Source organism: Pan paniscus, chromosome 21, assembly GCF_029289425.2.
Source record: "Pan paniscus chromosome 21, NHGRI_mPanPan1-v2.0_pri, whole genome shotgun sequence".
Classification (NCBI taxonomy): Eukaryota; Metazoa; Chordata; class Mammalia; order Primates; family Hominidae; genus Pan; species Pan paniscus.
In genome coordinates, this window is record NC_073270.2 from 69,536,503 (window position 1) to 69,551,331 (window position 14,829).

At 61.7% G+C, this 14,829-nt stretch overlaps 3 protein-coding genes across 15 annotated transcripts in view; all 3 read left to right on the forward strand.

Annotated features, from left to right (window-relative positions):
• Positions 1-6,009, forward strand: part of ZGPAT (zinc finger CCCH-type and G-patch domain containing) — a 29,615-nt gene extending 23,606 nt beyond the window's left edge. For 4 of the 11 annotated variants that reach the window (XM_055104588.2, XM_003809920.5, XM_003809919.4 and 1 more), the window contains exons 3-7: positions 3,207-3,340; positions 3,575-3,727; positions 4,693-4,812; positions 5,026-5,431; positions 5,648-6,009. In XM_055104588.2, coding sequence (XP_054960563.1) covers positions 3,207-3,340; positions 3,575-3,727; positions 4,693-4,812; positions 5,026-5,431; positions 5,648-5,786 — 952 coding nt within the window. In that variant the 3' untranslated portion in view covers positions 5,787-6,009. Of the gene's footprint in view, positions 1-3,206; positions 3,341-3,574; positions 3,728-4,632; positions 4,813-5,025; positions 5,432-5,647 lie in introns of all 11 variants that reach the window. The other 7 variants (XM_055104585.2, XM_055104586.2, XM_008962287.3 and 4 more) reach the window with 3 other exon arrangements.
• On the forward strand, positions 5,807-8,948 carry LIME1 (Lck interacting transmembrane adaptor 1). Of its 3 annotated transcripts, none has more exons than XM_014343121.4 (6): positions 5,807-6,053; positions 7,386-7,500; positions 7,674-7,755; positions 7,826-7,913; positions 8,034-8,350; positions 8,449-8,948. In XM_014343121.4, exons 1-6 carry the CDS (start codon positions 5,807-5,809, stop codon positions 8,776-8,778), a joined length of 1,179 nt encoding a protein of 392 aa, XP_014198607.2. In that variant the 3' UTR covers positions 8,779-8,948. The 3 variants fall into 3 exon arrangements, with proteins under 3 accessions (XP_014198607.2, XP_014198608.1, XP_003809971.2); XM_003809923.6 differs by lacking the exon at positions 5,807-6,053 and adding an exon at positions 6,165-6,577; XM_014343122.4 differs by lacking the exon at positions 8,449-8,948 and having other exon boundaries at positions 7,861-7,913; positions 8,034-8,347.
• Positions 8,949-9,608: 660 nt separating this feature from the next.
• On the forward strand, positions 9,609-13,309 carry SLC2A4RG (SLC2A4 regulator). Its single transcript, XM_034952106.3, has 8 exons — positions 9,609-9,871; positions 10,210-10,364; positions 11,203-11,312; positions 11,702-11,889; positions 11,963-12,063; positions 12,148-12,427; positions 12,511-12,602; positions 12,690-13,309. Exons 1-8 carry the CDS (start codon positions 9,746-9,748, stop codon positions 12,799-12,801), a joined length of 1,164 nt encoding a protein of 387 aa, XP_034807997.1. The 5' UTR covers positions 9,609-9,745; the 3' UTR covers positions 12,802-13,309.
• Positions 13,310-14,829: the final 1,520 nt, after the last annotated feature.

Here is a 14,829-nt window from a genome sequence, read left to right on the forward strand (position 1 = left end):
GGATTGCTTGAGCCCAGGAGGTCAAGGTTGCAGTGAGCTGTGATCCTACCATGCACTTCAGCCTGGGCAAGAGAGCAAGACTCTACTGCACACACACACACACAAAATAATAGAAGCACTTTCTGGGTTAAAGAGTTTACAAATTTCAAGGCGTTTAATATTGTCAAATATTCTAGAAGAGGTTTTACTAATGATGGTGTGGGTGTGCTGAAGGGGCGTATTTAATCGAATTCACTCTGGGTTTAACCCTCTCTTTTTGAACATGTTCTCAGTCTCCTTTCAGCCAGTCTCTGCTGCAGTGCATTTGAGGCACAGTCCTGTAGCCCCTGGCGCCCCCAGTCATTGGCAGGGCCCTGTGTGCCTAAGAACAGTAGGCACTAGAAGGAACCGCCCAAAATCCTGGCCTGGGGAGGTGTACGAGGCCACCTTTGTCTACGCATGAGACAAAATCCCTGTTCCACCTCACTCTGCTCCACCCACCCGTTCCTACTGGAAAGACAGCCTTGGCTCCATATCACGGGCTGAAGGCCTGTCCTCAGTTGCTCCTTTTTTGTTTTTTTGAGACAGTCTCACTCTGTCTTCCAGGCTGGAGTGCAGTGACACAATCTCTGCTCACTGCAACCTCCGCCTCCCGGGTTCAAGCGATTCTTGTGCCTCAGCCTCCCGAGTAGGTGGGACTATAGGCACGCGCCACCACGCCCGGCTAATTTTTGTATTTTTAGTAGAGACGGGTTTCACCGTGTTAGCCAGGATGGTCTCGAACTCCTGACCTCGTGATCCACCCGCCTCGGCCTCCCAAAGTGCTGGGATTACAGGCGTGAGCCACTGCACCTGGCCCCTCAGTTGCTTTTGTGGGGTTGAAAGAACTTCCTTTTTGAAACGATGGCATGGCAGCAGTGGATGGCGGTTGGTTTTTCATGTCTTTATTTGGCAAAGTTGAAGATTGCAGTTCTGTCTGTCCCCACGTTTCCTCTTCATTCTCTCTCTCTCTCTCTCTCTCTGTGTGTGTGTCTCGGTTTTGGTTTTAATTTTACTGGTTCACTGATGCCTAAAAGTCTCAAGGCATCACTATTTCATAAGCAGGTTCTCCTAGTTTGGGGGAGGACTCAGTCATGCACATACACACCCCCAGCACATCTGCCTTGATGCACTGGTGCTGTGGCCTCCTGTGCAGTAGTGAGGCTGTGGGAGCTGCTGTCAGAAGGCTGCTGCCACACTGTGACTCCAGCAGAGGCGATGGGACACACGGGGCATATTCTGGAGCAGCCAAGTCCATCCCGAGAGAGAATGCGGGTGTCTGTGTGTGTGATGTGTGTGAGACTGTGTGTGTGTGTGTGCATGTGCATACATGTGTAAAGTGTACAGTTGGCCCTTGGTGTGTGTGAGTGTGAGATTGTGTATGTGCATACGTGTGTAAAGTGTACAGTTGGCCCTTGGTGTGTGTGTATGTGTGCATGTGCATACATGTGTAAAGTGTACAGTTGGCCCTTGGTGTGTATGTGTGCATGTGCATACGTGTGTAAAGTGTACAATTGGCCCTTGGTGTGTGATTGTGTGTGTGCATACGTGTGTAAAGTGTACAGTTGGCTCTTGGTGTGTGTATGTATGTGTGCATGTGCATACGTGTGTAAAGTGTACAATTGGCCCTTGGTGTGTGTGTGCATACGTGTGTAAAGTGTACAGTTGGCCCTTGTGTGTGATTGTGCATACGTGTGTAAAGTGTATAGTTGGCCCTTTGTGTGTGTGAGATTGTGTGTGTGTGCATACATGTGTAAAGTGTACAGTTGGCCCTTGGTATCTGCAGGTTCCATATCCATCATTTCAACCAATCTCGAGTCGAAAATAATTGGGGAAGAAAAGGATGGCTGCGTCTGTACACTGTATAACAACTGTTTACATAGCATTTACATCGTATTAGGTACTGCAAGTAATCTAGGGATGATTTAAAGTACATGGGAAGATGTGCATAGGTTATATGCAAACACTATGTCATTATATATAAGGGACTTGAGCATCCTTGGATTTTGGTTTGCACAGGGGGTTTCCCATGGATACCAAGAGACTACGTGTGTATGCAAGTGTGAGTGTGTATATGCATGTGTGTATATGCATGCCGTGTGTGCATGTATGTGTATATGCATATATGAGTGTGAGTGCATGTGACAGTCTGCACGTGAGGGTGCATGTGTGTGCGCGTGTGGGTGACAGTGCATATGTGTGTGCATGTGTGGTTGCGGGTGCATCTGTGTGCATGTGTGGGTGCGGGTGCATGTGTGCGTGCACGTGTGTGGATGAGAGGTCGCATGTGTGTGGGTGAGGGCATGTGTGTGTGCACGTGTGTGGGTGAGGTGTGTGTGTGCATGTGTAAGGGTGTGTGTGCACGTGTGTGGGTGAGGGCCTGTGTGTGCGTGTGGGAGAGATGTGTGCGCATGTGTGTAGGTAAGGGTGCTTGTGTGCGCATCTGTGGGTGAGGGCGCGTGTGTGTGCGTGTGGGTGAGGGCACGTGTGCGCGTGTGGGTGAGATGGCATGTGCGTATATCCATGTATGACTGCATCTGTATTTGCATGAGTTCATGTGTGAGTGCATGTTTATACACGTGTCAGGGTCTCTATGTGTATGACGTGTGAGTACGTGTGTGTTAATATGCATGTGTGTACATGTGTGTATGCGTGTGTGCGTGTGTATGCATGTGTATACATGTGTACTTGTGTGTGTATGTGTATGTCTGTATATGTGTATGCCTGTTTGTACGTATGTATATGTGTGTATGCATGTGAGTGCATGTTTATGCGTATGTGTACGTGTGTATGTGTGTATGCCTGTGTGAGTGCATGTGTATGTGTGTACGTGTATATGCGCGTGTGCATATGCGTGTATGTGTACGGGTGTATATGCATGTGGTGTGTATACATGTGTATATGCCTGCATGTATATGCACACGTGTGTATATATGTGCATGTGTGTGTGCGTGTATCTGTATGTGCGTGTGTGTATATGTGCATGTATGTGTGCGTGTGTATGTGTGCGTGAGTGTATGTGTGCGTGTGTGTATATGTGTGCGTATGTGTGTGCATGAGTATGTATACGCACACGTGTGTGTCTGTCTCCCTCAGGACAGTGCCCAGGCGGATGGGTCAGTGCTCCTGGGTTTGTTTGCCCCTGGTGGCCCATGTCTGAGCCCTGCCCCTTACGGCTCTGTCTGCAGGTTCTCCCATGGGCAGGTGGTCTCTCTGGATGAGCTGCGCCCCTTCCAGGACCCAGACCTGAGCTCCCTGCAGGCCGGCTCTGCGTGTCTGGCCAAGCACCAGGATGGCCTCTGGCACGCAGCACGCATCACCGGTGAGGCTGGCCGTGGGGGCCTCCCGGGAACACCCTCCCAGGCCCCACGTGTGTTGTCACTGTGTGGCTGCTCCCTGCTTCCTTTGGGTTGAGTGTTGGGACTCTGGCTCTGGGCCCGAAATGAGCACACCTACCCTCAGCCTCTGCCCTGCCTTGCTCCTCATGTCCAGGGTGGTTCCCATCAGTGGCACCTGCTGTCAAGGATTCTGACCTGCAGCTTGTCTCTGCCCCCAGATGTGGACAACGGCTACTACACAGTCAAGTTTGACTCGCTGCTGCTGAGGGAGGCCGTGGTGGAGGGGGACGGCATCCTGCCCCCACTGCGCACAGAGGCCACAGAGTCCGACTCAGACAGCGACGGTACGGGTGACTCCAGCTATGCCAGAGGTATGGCAGCAGCTGCGGAGCCCAGGAGCCAGGAAGGTGGGGTCACCCTGAGAGGCTCCTGGCTGGTGAGGGCACCAACCATCTAACCAAACTATTGGAGAGTGTGTGACTGCGGCGAGGGTGCCACCTGTGCCTGAGGAGGCCGTGTGGGTAGGGGTAGATCCGTGGCGGCCTTTATCTTCAAGGAGTGTGGGTGCAACAGCTACAGTCTCATTGATGGGAGGCCATGGTCGTGGCTGTGGCCATGGGAGAGAAGGGGCCCGGAGTTGCCGAGGAAGTCACAGAAAATGACCAACTGATGGGGCCTGGAGTGCAGGAGGGGCAGCTCCTCTGCATGGTTTCTCAGACTTGGGACCTGGGTGCCTGGGATCCTGGCAGACAGAGGTTGTGTCCAGACAGCCAGCATGGAAGTTTTGGGAATGGGAACTGGTGGGCAGTGTCCAGCTCTCCAGAGGGGTGTGTGTATGCGTGTGCGTGTGTGTGTATATATGTGGGAGGTCACCTGACCCAAGCATGGCAGGCTGAGTCCAGGAGGGGTCTGCATGTTGGAGGTGTACCCAGGGATCAGTGATGGTGGTTTCTGAAGCCCCATGTCCCTGGTGAAGGAGGACTGAACCAAGGACTCTGTGAGGGCAGGTGAGGCGCTCACAGCCTCGCGAAGGTGGAGAAGGGCAGGGGCAGGAGAGGGCTGTGGAGGAGGGACCACGGTGCAGCAGGCCGTGGGGACTGCCATGCACTCTGCCTGGTGTCACATGCCCACAGCAGCCTCGGTGACGAGAGCACGGAGCCCAAGAGGTGGGGTGTCGTGGCTCTGCCCAGGATCTGAGCTCATTGGTCAAAGCCTGGGTCACCATGCACAATCCTCTGGCCTGGCTGGGCCACTGCCCTCTGTCCATCTCTTGCAGTGGTGGGGTCGGACGCCGTGGACTCTGCACAGTCCTCTGCCCTCTGTCCGTCTCTTGCAGTGGTGGGGTCGGATGCTGTGGACTCTGGGACCTGCAGCTCTGCCTTTGCTGGCTGGGAGGTGCACACGCGAGGTATAGGCTCCAGACTCCTCACCAAGATGGGCTATGAGTTTGGCAAGGGTGAGTACAAGCTGCCCTGGAGAAGTGGGCAGGCTGCTGCAGCACAGCCCAGGTCCAGCAGCCATCAGGTTCCCAGGGTCCCGCAGCCACAGCACTGCCATCCCCGTGCTCCTCAGATTCCCGGGGTCCCGCGGCCACAGCACTGCCATCCCCGTGCTCCTCAGATTCCCGGGGTCCCGCGGCCACAGCACTGCCATCCCCGTGCCTCCGCAGGTTTGGGCCGACACGCAGAAGGCCGGGTGGAGCCCATCCATGCTGTGGTGTTGCCTCGAGGGAAGTCGCTGGACCAGTGTGTAGAGACCCTGCAGAAGCAGACCAGGGTTGGCAAGGCTGGCACCAACAAGCCCCCCAGGTGCCGGGGAAGAGGGGCCAGGCCTGGGGGCCGCCCAGCCCCTCGGAATGTGTTTGACTTCCTCAATGAAAAGCTGCAAGGTCAGGCTCCTGGGGCCCTAGAGGCCGGGGCGGCCCCAGCAGGGAGGAGGAGCAAGGACATGTACCATGCCAGCAAGAGTGCCAAGCGGGCCCTGAGCCTGCGGCTCTTCCAGACCGAGGAGAAGATCGAGCGAACCCAGCGGGACATCAGGAGCATCCAGGAGGCTCTCGCCCGCAACGCTGGCCGGTACGTGTGGGGCCCAGCTCAGGGCAAAGGGCGACCCAGGGTGGCCCTGCCCCCGGGATACATGCTGGAGGTCACCTGACCCAAGCATAGCGGGCTGAGTCCAGGAGGGGTCTGCATGTTGGAGGACGGGCAGCGGGCACACAGGCAGTGGGTACGGCAGACTGGGGTTGGTGGCATGGCCCAGGACCCCATGCTGACTGGTGAGCCCCTCCGCAGGCATAGCGTGGCGTCAGCCCAGCTGCAGGAGAAGCTGGCAGGAGCCCAGCGCCAGCTGGGGCAGCTCCGGGCTCAGGAAGCCGGCCTGCAGCAGGAGCAGAGGAAGGCAGACACCCACAAGAAGATGACTGAGTTCTAGAGACCCCACAAGCACTATGGATGAAGCGTGGGACCCCAGCACGGGCTGCCCTCAGGAAGACCAGTGTTGCCCGAGGAGGGGCTGGCCTGCTGGCCTGGGGCGTGCGGACACTGCTGAGTGGAGACAGAGCTGCGGGGTCCCATCTGGACACTTACTTGCCCACCTGCCAGTGTCTTGGGCATTTCCTTGGCAAGGACATTAAAGTGATTTCATCACAGTGTCATTCAGTGGAGATCAGCTGGCTGCAGGGTCTCTGGGGAGAGAAGGGTCTGTGCAGGGCTGTGGTGAGAGACGGGCTGGGCTGGAGGGGCCTAGGAGGCCGGCATTCTCCCTTCTTTCCCTTCTCTGACCAAGGCAGATCGGAGGCCAGGGTGCCCGCCAGGCTGCCTGACACTCACAGATGGGTGGAGCTCAGTGCTGCTCCAGCGGGCGAGATGGGCGGGAGGACTGTGGCCCACCACGTGGGGCACTCTTGGTGAGGCAGGCGGACCTGGCCCTGTGGGTTTGGGGGTTCTGTGCCAGCTCTGCTCACGTCTTCGTGTGTGGAGGGGTTGTGAGTTAGGCTGTCAGAACAGTGCGGGCTAGAGGCGCACACGTTTCATCTAGGCTTCGGGCGGGGCGCAGCAGGTGGGTGAGGCTGCGGTGGTGGCTGCTGCCCAGGGTGGGAGGCTCAGGGGAGGCGCTTGGCGACAGGAGCAGGAAGTGATGAGGTGGGGAGCTCAGCCGAGGGCTGCACAAAGACCTTCCTGGCCTGCCCCAGACAGAGCTGAGGACCCCTGGCCGTGGGCTTGGTAAGTGCCCTCCTGGGGGGCAGCTGGGGTCTGGGAGGCCTTGGGATGTGGCTGCAGCTGGGTCAGTCAGCCAGGCTGAAGCCCACTCCCTGGGTCTGAGCAGACTGGCCCCAAACTCCAGAGACCACCCCTCACCCCCCAGCTTCTGTCTCTCTGCTGCTGGACTGTGCTGTTTGTAAGGCATCCCCCACCCCGAGAAGTTCTGCTAAGATCCCCAAGAAGGGGACAGATCCTCTCTGGCAGAGACACTGGCAGACAAGAAGAGCCAGAGAGAAGTGGGGTGGGGGCATCAGCAGCTGCTGCTGCCTGCTGACCCAGCCTCCAGCTCCTCCGGGTGCAGGGTCCCTGCTGCTGACCAGCCTCCAGCTCTTCCCAGTTCTGGGCTCCGCAGCGGCTTGGGGGCACTACCTGACACAGGAGACCATGTCTGGGCAGAGGGTGGCTGCAGGTGGAGTCTGTGGCCTGTGGCGCACACCCAGGGGCTCCCCCGATGCTGGTTACTATCTGGGCTATGGTGGCCACAGCTGTCCTGCCCCTCCTCATGGCCGTGCTGGGCGTTACCGTGGTCACCCGCAGGGACACGGAGGGGCCAGGCAGAGCAGCCCTAGTTCACCTCACCGGGAGCCCCCGCCAGAAGGTGGGCACCTCTGGGAGGGAGGGACTGCCAGGCCTTGGGGCTTCCTGTGCTGAGTCAGAGCTGGAACGGGAGACGCAGGAGCCCCGCAGCCGCGGGAGGTGCAGATTTGGGGCTGCCAGGTGGCGCAGGTCCCCTTGGCCAGCCCCCAGCGCCCCTTTCTTCTGCCCCCAGGGCCTCGGCTTCACAGGATGGGGCTGCCAGTGTCCTGGGCCCCTCCTGCCCTCTGGGTTCTAGGGTGCTGCGCCCTGCTCCTCTCGCTGTGGGCGCTGTGCACAGCCTGCCGCAGGTAGGTCCCTCAGCCGCGTTCTGTCTGGGGCCTCGCTGCGGCTGCTATTCACAGCCCAGCGCGGGAAGGGGCTGGAGGCAGGTCCGCGCACCCAGCTCGGCACGCGCGCCTGCACCGGGCCTTGGACCCGAGGCTGACGACCCCGCCCCCCACCCCCCACCTCTACCCCCAAGGCCCGAGGACGCTGTAGCCCCCAGGAAGAGGGCGCGGAGGCAGCGGGCGAGGCTGCAGGGCAGTGCGACGGCGGCGGAAGCGGTGAGTGCCAGGCTGTCCCGGGGACCAGGGTGGGGTCCGCAGGGGACCGACCAGCCTTCCTCGCCCCCAGTCCCTACTGAGGCGGACCCACCTCTGCTCCCTCAGCAAGTCGGACACCAGACTGCACGAGCTGCACCGGGGCCCGCGCAGCAGCAGGGGTGAGCAGAGGGCGGGGCGGGGGTGGCCGGGCGGGGCTTACTGTGCAGCGTGCCAACCCCTGGGCCAGACCCGCTCCTGCCCCCTGCCCGGAGTGAACTCTGCCCTGACCCCACCCCCAGCCCTGCGGCCTGCCAGCATGGATCTCCTGCGCCCACACTGGCTGGAGGTGTCCAGGGACATCACCGGACCGCAGGCAGCCCCCTCTGCCTTCCCACACCAGGAGCTGCCCCGGGCTCTGCCGGCAGCTGCAGCCACCGCAGGGTGCGCTGGCCTCGAGGCCACCTATTCCAACGTGGGGCTGGCGGCCCTTCCCGGGGTCAGCCTGGCGGCCAGCCCTGTGGTGGCCGAGTATGCCCGCGTCCAGAAGCGCAAAGGGACCCATCGCAGTCCCCAAGAGCCACAGCAGGGGAAGACTGAGGTGACCCCGGCCGCTCAGGTAATGTGGGCCAGGGTAGGGCACCGTGGGTGGGGCCGGCAGGTCCTCAGCAGGTTGGATGGTGCTGACCCCTCCTCGGGTTGGCTTCCTGTCTCCAGGTGGACGTCCTGTACTCCAGGGTCTGCAAGCCTAAAAGGAGGGACCCAGGACCCACCACAGACCCGCTGGACCCCAAGGGCCAGGGAGCGATTCTGGCCCTGGCGAGTGACCTGGCCTACCAGACCCTCCCGCTCAGGGCCCTGGATGTGGACAGCGGCCCCCTGGAAAACGTGTATGAGAGCATCCGGGAGCTGGGGGACCCTGCTGGCAGGAGCAGCACGTGCGGGGCTCGGACGCCCCCTGCTTCCAGCTGCCCCAGCCTAGGGAGGGGCTGGAGACCCCTCCCTGCCCTGAACACTCAAGGACCTGTGCTCCTTCCTCCAGAGTGAGGCCCGTCCCCCGCCCCGCCCCGCCTCACAGCTGACAGCGCCAGTCCCAGGTCCCCGGGCTGCCAGCCCGTGAGGTCCGTGAGGTCCTGGCCGCTCTGACAGCCGCGGCCTCCCCGGGCTCCAGAGAAGGCCCGCGTCTAAATAAAGCGCCAGCGCAGGATGAAAGCGGCCAGCCTCGCAGCCTGCTCTTCTTGAAAGCTGGGCGGGTTGGGGCGGGGGGCTTCTCTGGAAGGCTTGGAGCTGTCCCCTCTGGCCTTGGGGGACTGGCTGCCCCCGGGGCGCCCGGGCCTAGCCGAGGCGGTGCTCCTGCCGGCCAGACTCTCGGTCAGTGCGGGCACGGGGTCCCAGCCACTCCCAGGGGGCAGCGCAGCCGGCAGGGTGGCCGTCCCCGGGTGGGACTTGGACCCTGGACTCCACCGAAGGGCTCAGCCACCCAGCCTGGTGTTACATAAGGGGTGGGGGAGGTGGGCAGTCGAGCGTTAAAGAGTAACCTGCTGCCGGGAAGCCCGCCAAGCAATCGCGGCCCCTTCCCCGGCTCTGGCAGCTCTGCGAGCGCGCCCGTGGGGAACAGGCCCTCCCCGGCGGGGCGCGCGGGCGCGCGGGGTGGGCGGAGGCCTCGGAGCTGTGCCGGGCCGGGCCTCCCTCCCTAGGCCAGCGCGGGAGCGACCCGGAGGGGGCGGGCCCGGGGCGGGGCCTCGAAGCGCTGGCCGGCGGGAGCGCGGCCGGCCGAGCCCGCCCGCCTGCGGTGTGGACGCCGCGCGGCCAATGCGCGCGCCGGGACGGGACGGGGCGGGGCGGGGCGGGACGAGACGGGGCGGGGCGGGCCGGGCAGCCTCCGGGCGGCGCGGCGCGGGCGGCGGCCGGATCCAGGGCGGGGGTCGGCGGCCCGGCCAGCCCGGCCCGGCCCGGGGCCGCGTCCTGAGAGTCAGCCCTCGCCGCTGCAGCCTCGGCGCCCGGCCGGCCGGCCATGGAGCGCCCCCCGCCCCGCGCCGCCGGCCGGGACCCCAGTGCGCTGCGGGCCGAGGCTCCGTGGCTGCGCGCAGAGGGTCCGGGGCCGCGCGCCGCGCCCGTGACGGTGCCCACGCCGCCGCAGGTACCGGGCGCCGGTGGGCGGGGGCGCCGACCAAGTTTCTCTCGCTGCAAAGATGGCGTCAGTGCTGCCCAAACTTCGGGCCCCCGGGGGCGGGGCAGCGGGGAGGGCGGCCGCGTCGGTTCGCGCGTGTCCGTGGGTCCCGCCGGGGCTGCGCCGGGCGGCCGGGGAGCCCTTCCCGCCGCGCCGGGCTGGGGGCGGGGCCGGGGGCGGGGCCGCGCCGTCCACACCGGCCGCAGCCGGTTTTCGAGGCGGGCGCCGAGCGGATCCGCGGCGGAGGTTGAGGGACCCCCCTCCCCCGGCCACCGCCTCCGCTGAGTCTGCCCCCTCCCCATCCGCAGGGCTCTTCCGTGGGCGGCGGCTTCGCGGGCTTGGAGTTCGCGCGGCCGCAGGAGTCGGAGCCGCGGGCCTCGGACCTGGGGGCCCCCCGGACGTGGACGGGGGCGGCGGCGGGGCCCCGGACTCCGTCGGCGCACATCCCCGTCCCAGCGCAGAGGTGAGCGGGAGGCCCGGTGCCTCAGGACTCGGTGTGCGCAGGGGCTGTGGGTGGGGTGCGGAGACACCGGCCCCGACGGAGGCCAGGTCAGGGCCCCAGATTTGTAATTACCAGCCACCCCCAAGCTCTTCAGCCCTGGAGGAGCTGAGCAGAAATGATCGATGACTGGGAGTCCCTACACCTCCCTCCACCGCAGTTTCTCGGGGCTAGAGCTCAGAACCCGGAGGGGGTGGCTGTGCGTCTCTGTGCAGAAGAGGCTGCGCGGTCGGCATGGGGCGACTGTCCAGGAATCCCTGGGGCTCCTGACCGCCACCTCCCAACCCCTGCCAGGCCGGACACCTCGGTCTGGCTGCCAGGGCAGGGGCGGGCCCTGGCCTGGCTCGCTGGGGCCTGGGGAGCTGCCCGTGCTTCCAGCCCAGTCTCCCCCTGGCTGCTGCCGGCTGCTGGCCACTCCCACCTCTCAGGCCTGGCGTGAGGCCCACAGCTGCAGTTGCACAACCCTGGTTAATGTGTGATGGGGGGAGGCCTGGGCCTGGCCCGCCCCTCTGCCAGGGCTTCAGACCCCTGCCCAGCCCCAGTGTCTGAAGGAACCACAGTGGAGCCAAGCCCGCGATGTGGAGAACTCAGGCTTCAGGAGACCCTGGCCCTGCTCCTGGCAGCTCCGGGTGGCTTTCAGCTCTCTCTGCAACCTGAGCTGGGGGAGGAGCCAGGCCTCATGCCCAGGGCTGGGAGTGGGGAGCCTGGTGTGCACGCGTGCCCAGGCCTGCACGTGGACCGACCAGGGGAGGGGCCCAGAGCTCTGGCTGGGTCACCCGCACCCCGCCCCCATCTCCTCCAGAGCCACCCCAGGAAAAGCCCGGCTGGACGAGGTCATGGCTGCCGCTGCCCTTACAAGCCTGTCCACCAGCCCTCTCCTTCTGGGGGCCCCAGTTGCAGCCTTCAGCCCAGGTAAGACTCAGATGTCTGCATTTAGGGGTGTGGGTGGGGACAGGGCTCAGAACCTACAGCCACCCAGCCTCTGTGGGGCAAGCAGAGCCCTCAAACCTGGGACTCCTTTCTAAAATGGACTCCCGCACCCTCAGTGCCCCCTACTGAGGCCAAAGCGGCAGGACCCAGGCCTTCTGGCCTCCCTGACCTGCTCACCTCCACGCGGCTAGCCACACACGTCTGCCAACCCTTTCCTGTGCCGGGGGGGTTTCTCCCCAAGCCCTGGGGCCAGCTCCTCCAAGACGCTCTGCCCACCAGTCTCACCGGACTTGGTGAACAGGGGCAGCTCAGGATTAGGGACTCCCTGGACCCACCCGAAGTTCTAAGGCGGGGGGCCCGTGTCCCCACAGAGCCTGGCCTGGAGCCCTGGAAGGAGGCCCTGGTGCGGCCACCAGGCAGCTACAGCAGCAGCAGCAACAGTGGAGACTGGGGCTGGGACCTGGCCAGTGACCAGTCCTCTCCGTCCACCCCGTCACCCCCACTGCCCCCCGAGGCAGCCCACTTTCTGTTCGGGGAGCCCACCCTGAGAAAAAGGAAGGTGAGCTTGGGGGCGGCCCCCAGGGAGGGGTGGGTGTGGCGGCTGAGCCTGACCCTGGCCCCTGTTGCTGCAGAGCCCGGCCCAGGTCATGTTCCAGTGTCTGTGGAAGAACTGCGGGAAGGTGCTGAGCACGGCGTCGGCGATGCAGAGACACATCCGCCTGGTGCACCTGGGGTGCGGCAGGGCCCGCGGGTTGGCTGGGGTTGTGAGGCCCGGCCAGGCCGCCCCTTCAGCTCCCACTGGCTGTGTCTCCCGCAGGAGGCAGGCAGAGCCTGAGCAGAGTGACGGTGAGGAGGACTTCTACTACACAGAGCTGGATGTTGGTGTGGACACGCTGACCGACGGGCTGTCCAGCCTGACTCCAGTGTCCCCCACGGCCTCCATGCTGCCTGCCTTCCCCCGCCTGGAGCTGCCAGAGCTGCTGGAGCCCCCAGCCCTGCCTAGTCCCCTGCGGCCGCCTGCCCCGCCCCTGCCCCCGCCCCCTGTCCTGAGCACTGTTGCTAACCCCCAGTCCTGTCACAGTGACCGTGTCTACCAGGTGGGTGAGGCCATGGGTGGCAGCTGGGGCGGGTCTCAGGGCTCTCTGGAGGGGAGTGAAGCCCTGGCTGTGTCTCCCTGTAGGGCTGCCTGACACCCACCCGCCTGGAGCCGCAGCCCACGGAGGTCGGAGCCTGCCCACCCGCCTTGTCCTCCAGGATCGGAGTCACCCTGAGGTGCGTGTGGGCCGAGGGCCTGCAGCTGGCACCAGGTGGGGAGGGTCCTGGTCTCACAGCACCCCATGTCCTGTGCCCCCCGCACAGGAAGCCCCGCGGCGACGCAAAGAAGTGCCGGAAGGTGTATGGCATGGAGCGCCGGGACCTGTGGTGCACAGCCTGCCGCTGGAAGAAAGCCTGCCAGCGGTTCCTGGACTAAGTCCGGCTCGTTCAAGAACATAAGCTACCACCTCTCCCTCCCCACCCCCTCCAGGCCCGGGGCTGAAACAGCCGGGGGACAGCCCCAGGGGCTGGCCTTCACCAGCTGCAGGGTCTGCTTTTAATTGGGGTGGGGGGGCGGGGCTGACCCTGAACTCCCCCCCCCCAGGTCGGGGAGGGGTCCCACCACTCAAAGTGCCTCTGAAGAAACCAGCTTTTTGCACTAAAGCCAAACCACACCGCTGTCCCCTTAGCCCCAAGAGCCCTGGGGGCAGCCACCCTCCCGCCTGTCGGCCCGTAGATTTATCAAGGGTGTTATGGGCCCAGCTTTGGGGGGCCAGTCCCGATGCACTTTGAGGGGTGTTGGAGAGAGGACTCCCCCACTCGCACTTAACTCAATGGCTCTCAGGCCCTGGGGCTGTTTTTACCATGTTTTTGAAGCTCAGGTGTCTCACGTCTGGGCTGCACCAGGCGAAGAGAGAAATTAAAGATTTGAGGTTTTTCCAGAAGCTTTGTCTGCCTCTCGGGAGGAAGGCCGTGGGGCTGGGACCCTGTGGTGGGCAAGTGGGTGGAGTCTGGCAGCTGCCCACAGAGGGCCGAGGGTCACCCGTCGGCCGCCGCCACCCCAGGTGAGGCCGGAGGAAGGATCATCTGAGACGCAGGAGGCATCTGCTGGAGCAGCAATTTCCCAATTTATTGAAAGTGATCGCTTTGCAAGGATGTCTAAGCTAATCCCGTCACAGAAAGGAAACGCACAGGCGCCTAGGCAGAAACTTGGAGACTCACCGCAGAGGCCACGTGAACCCACGGCCACAGAGAGGCAGGACGGCAGAGCCATGATTTCCCACCGAGCGATTACGAGAACCTCTTCCCCCAATAGTAGACACATCTCCAATACAAACACAGGTTTATAATAAGTAATAGGAAGTCAATATAATATAGATTATCCCCAGAAAAAAATCAACAATCTTCAAACACTGCCCTTTTTTGTGTGTGTTTTGTTTTTGTTGACAGGTTGAAAGCATGTTGAAAAAATAAATATTTAAGAAAAGCACACAGCACCCTCACTACAAGTAGTTCTAAAAGGGCTGCATACAAAACACAATATAAGATCTAAAAAATAAAAACCACCACCATTAAGTATGGCTTTCTTAAGAGTCGCACATGTCACAGAATGAGCTAAAATAAGATTACTTTTATAATATTGCAAAAAGTTCCAGTTTTTGCATTTTCTCAGTTTTTTAAAGAGGAAGATGTGCAAAGTTGGAAGCAGTAAGCTGCGTCTTCTGAGTCAGTTCCCTACGTAGCCCTGGCAGTGTCCTGTGTCCCAAAGCTCAGAGAGCCCCAGTGTACAACCTGGTCAGGATCCAGAGCTTGACAGAAAAATCGTGGTGTCCCTGCCCTCTCCCCACCCCCAAATAACACTATCCCCAATGGACTGTATTTCCCACTTTGGTGTTGTAAACACCAAAATACAAACAGACACAAACAAAAATACAAAATGTGAAATGTAATCTACACATTTTTCCTCTTCATAAAAAAATATTTATTAGTTTGAACATCGATTTAAAAAAAAAATCAGTCACATAAAAAAAACCCTTCATGACATGTCTTTTCCCTCCACGCCTCCTGAGATGGACGTGCTCACCTGGGCCTCGGAAATCCCACACTCTTCAGTCGGCAAACTGCGAACAAGAACAGGAAATCTGCCACGCAGCAAACACTTGGGGAGGTCAGTGGGACACTGTTGGTTTTAGGGAAGAAAATGCCCCTGTAGCTCCGACGGGGAACCCCAAAACGGTCAGCAAAGGCAGGCCACACGGAGTGAGCCGGCCAGATGGAGCAGGACATCCTGAGTGTGGAGGGGGAGGCGGGCCCGGGTCCTGGGCAGGGTGGCCTGAGAGCAGGGACTGGTACAAAACCCAGAGACATTGGTGGGTAGCAAAGGTCTGGTTTCCAAATGCATTTTATAAGAAAGTCAGTCTGTTTAGAAAAAGGGTTTAAAAATCAGGGGAAAGGTACAAAGTTC

Excerpts from the sequence above, each read along its gene's own strand:
- LIME1 (XM_014343121.4), top strand. The coding sequence starts at position 5,807 with ATGAAGCGTGGGACCCCAGCACGGGCTGCCCTCAGGAAGACCAGTGTT. Across the intron at positions 6,054-7,385 it reads GGGTCTCTGGGGAGAGAAGG|GGCCTCGGCTTCACAGGATG; the intron begins GTCTGTGCAGGG and ends TTCTGCCCCCAG. Across the intron at positions 7,756-7,825 it reads GTGCGACGGCGGCGGAAGCG|TCCCTACTGAGGCGGACCCA; the intron begins GTGAGTGCCAGG and ends CCTCGCCCCCAG.
- SLC2A4RG (XM_034952106.3), top strand. The coding sequence starts at position 9,746 with ATGGAGCGCCCCCCGCCCCGCGCCGCCGGCCGGGACCCCAGTGCGCTG. Across the intron at positions 9,872-10,209 it reads CGGTGCCCACGCCGCCGCAG|GGCTCTTCCGTGGGCGGCGG; the intron begins GTACCGGGCGCC and ends CCCCATCCGCAG. Across the intron at positions 11,313-11,701 it reads AGTTGCAGCCTTCAGCCCAG|AGCCTGGCCTGGAGCCCTGG; the intron begins GTAAGACTCAGA and ends GTGTCCCCACAG.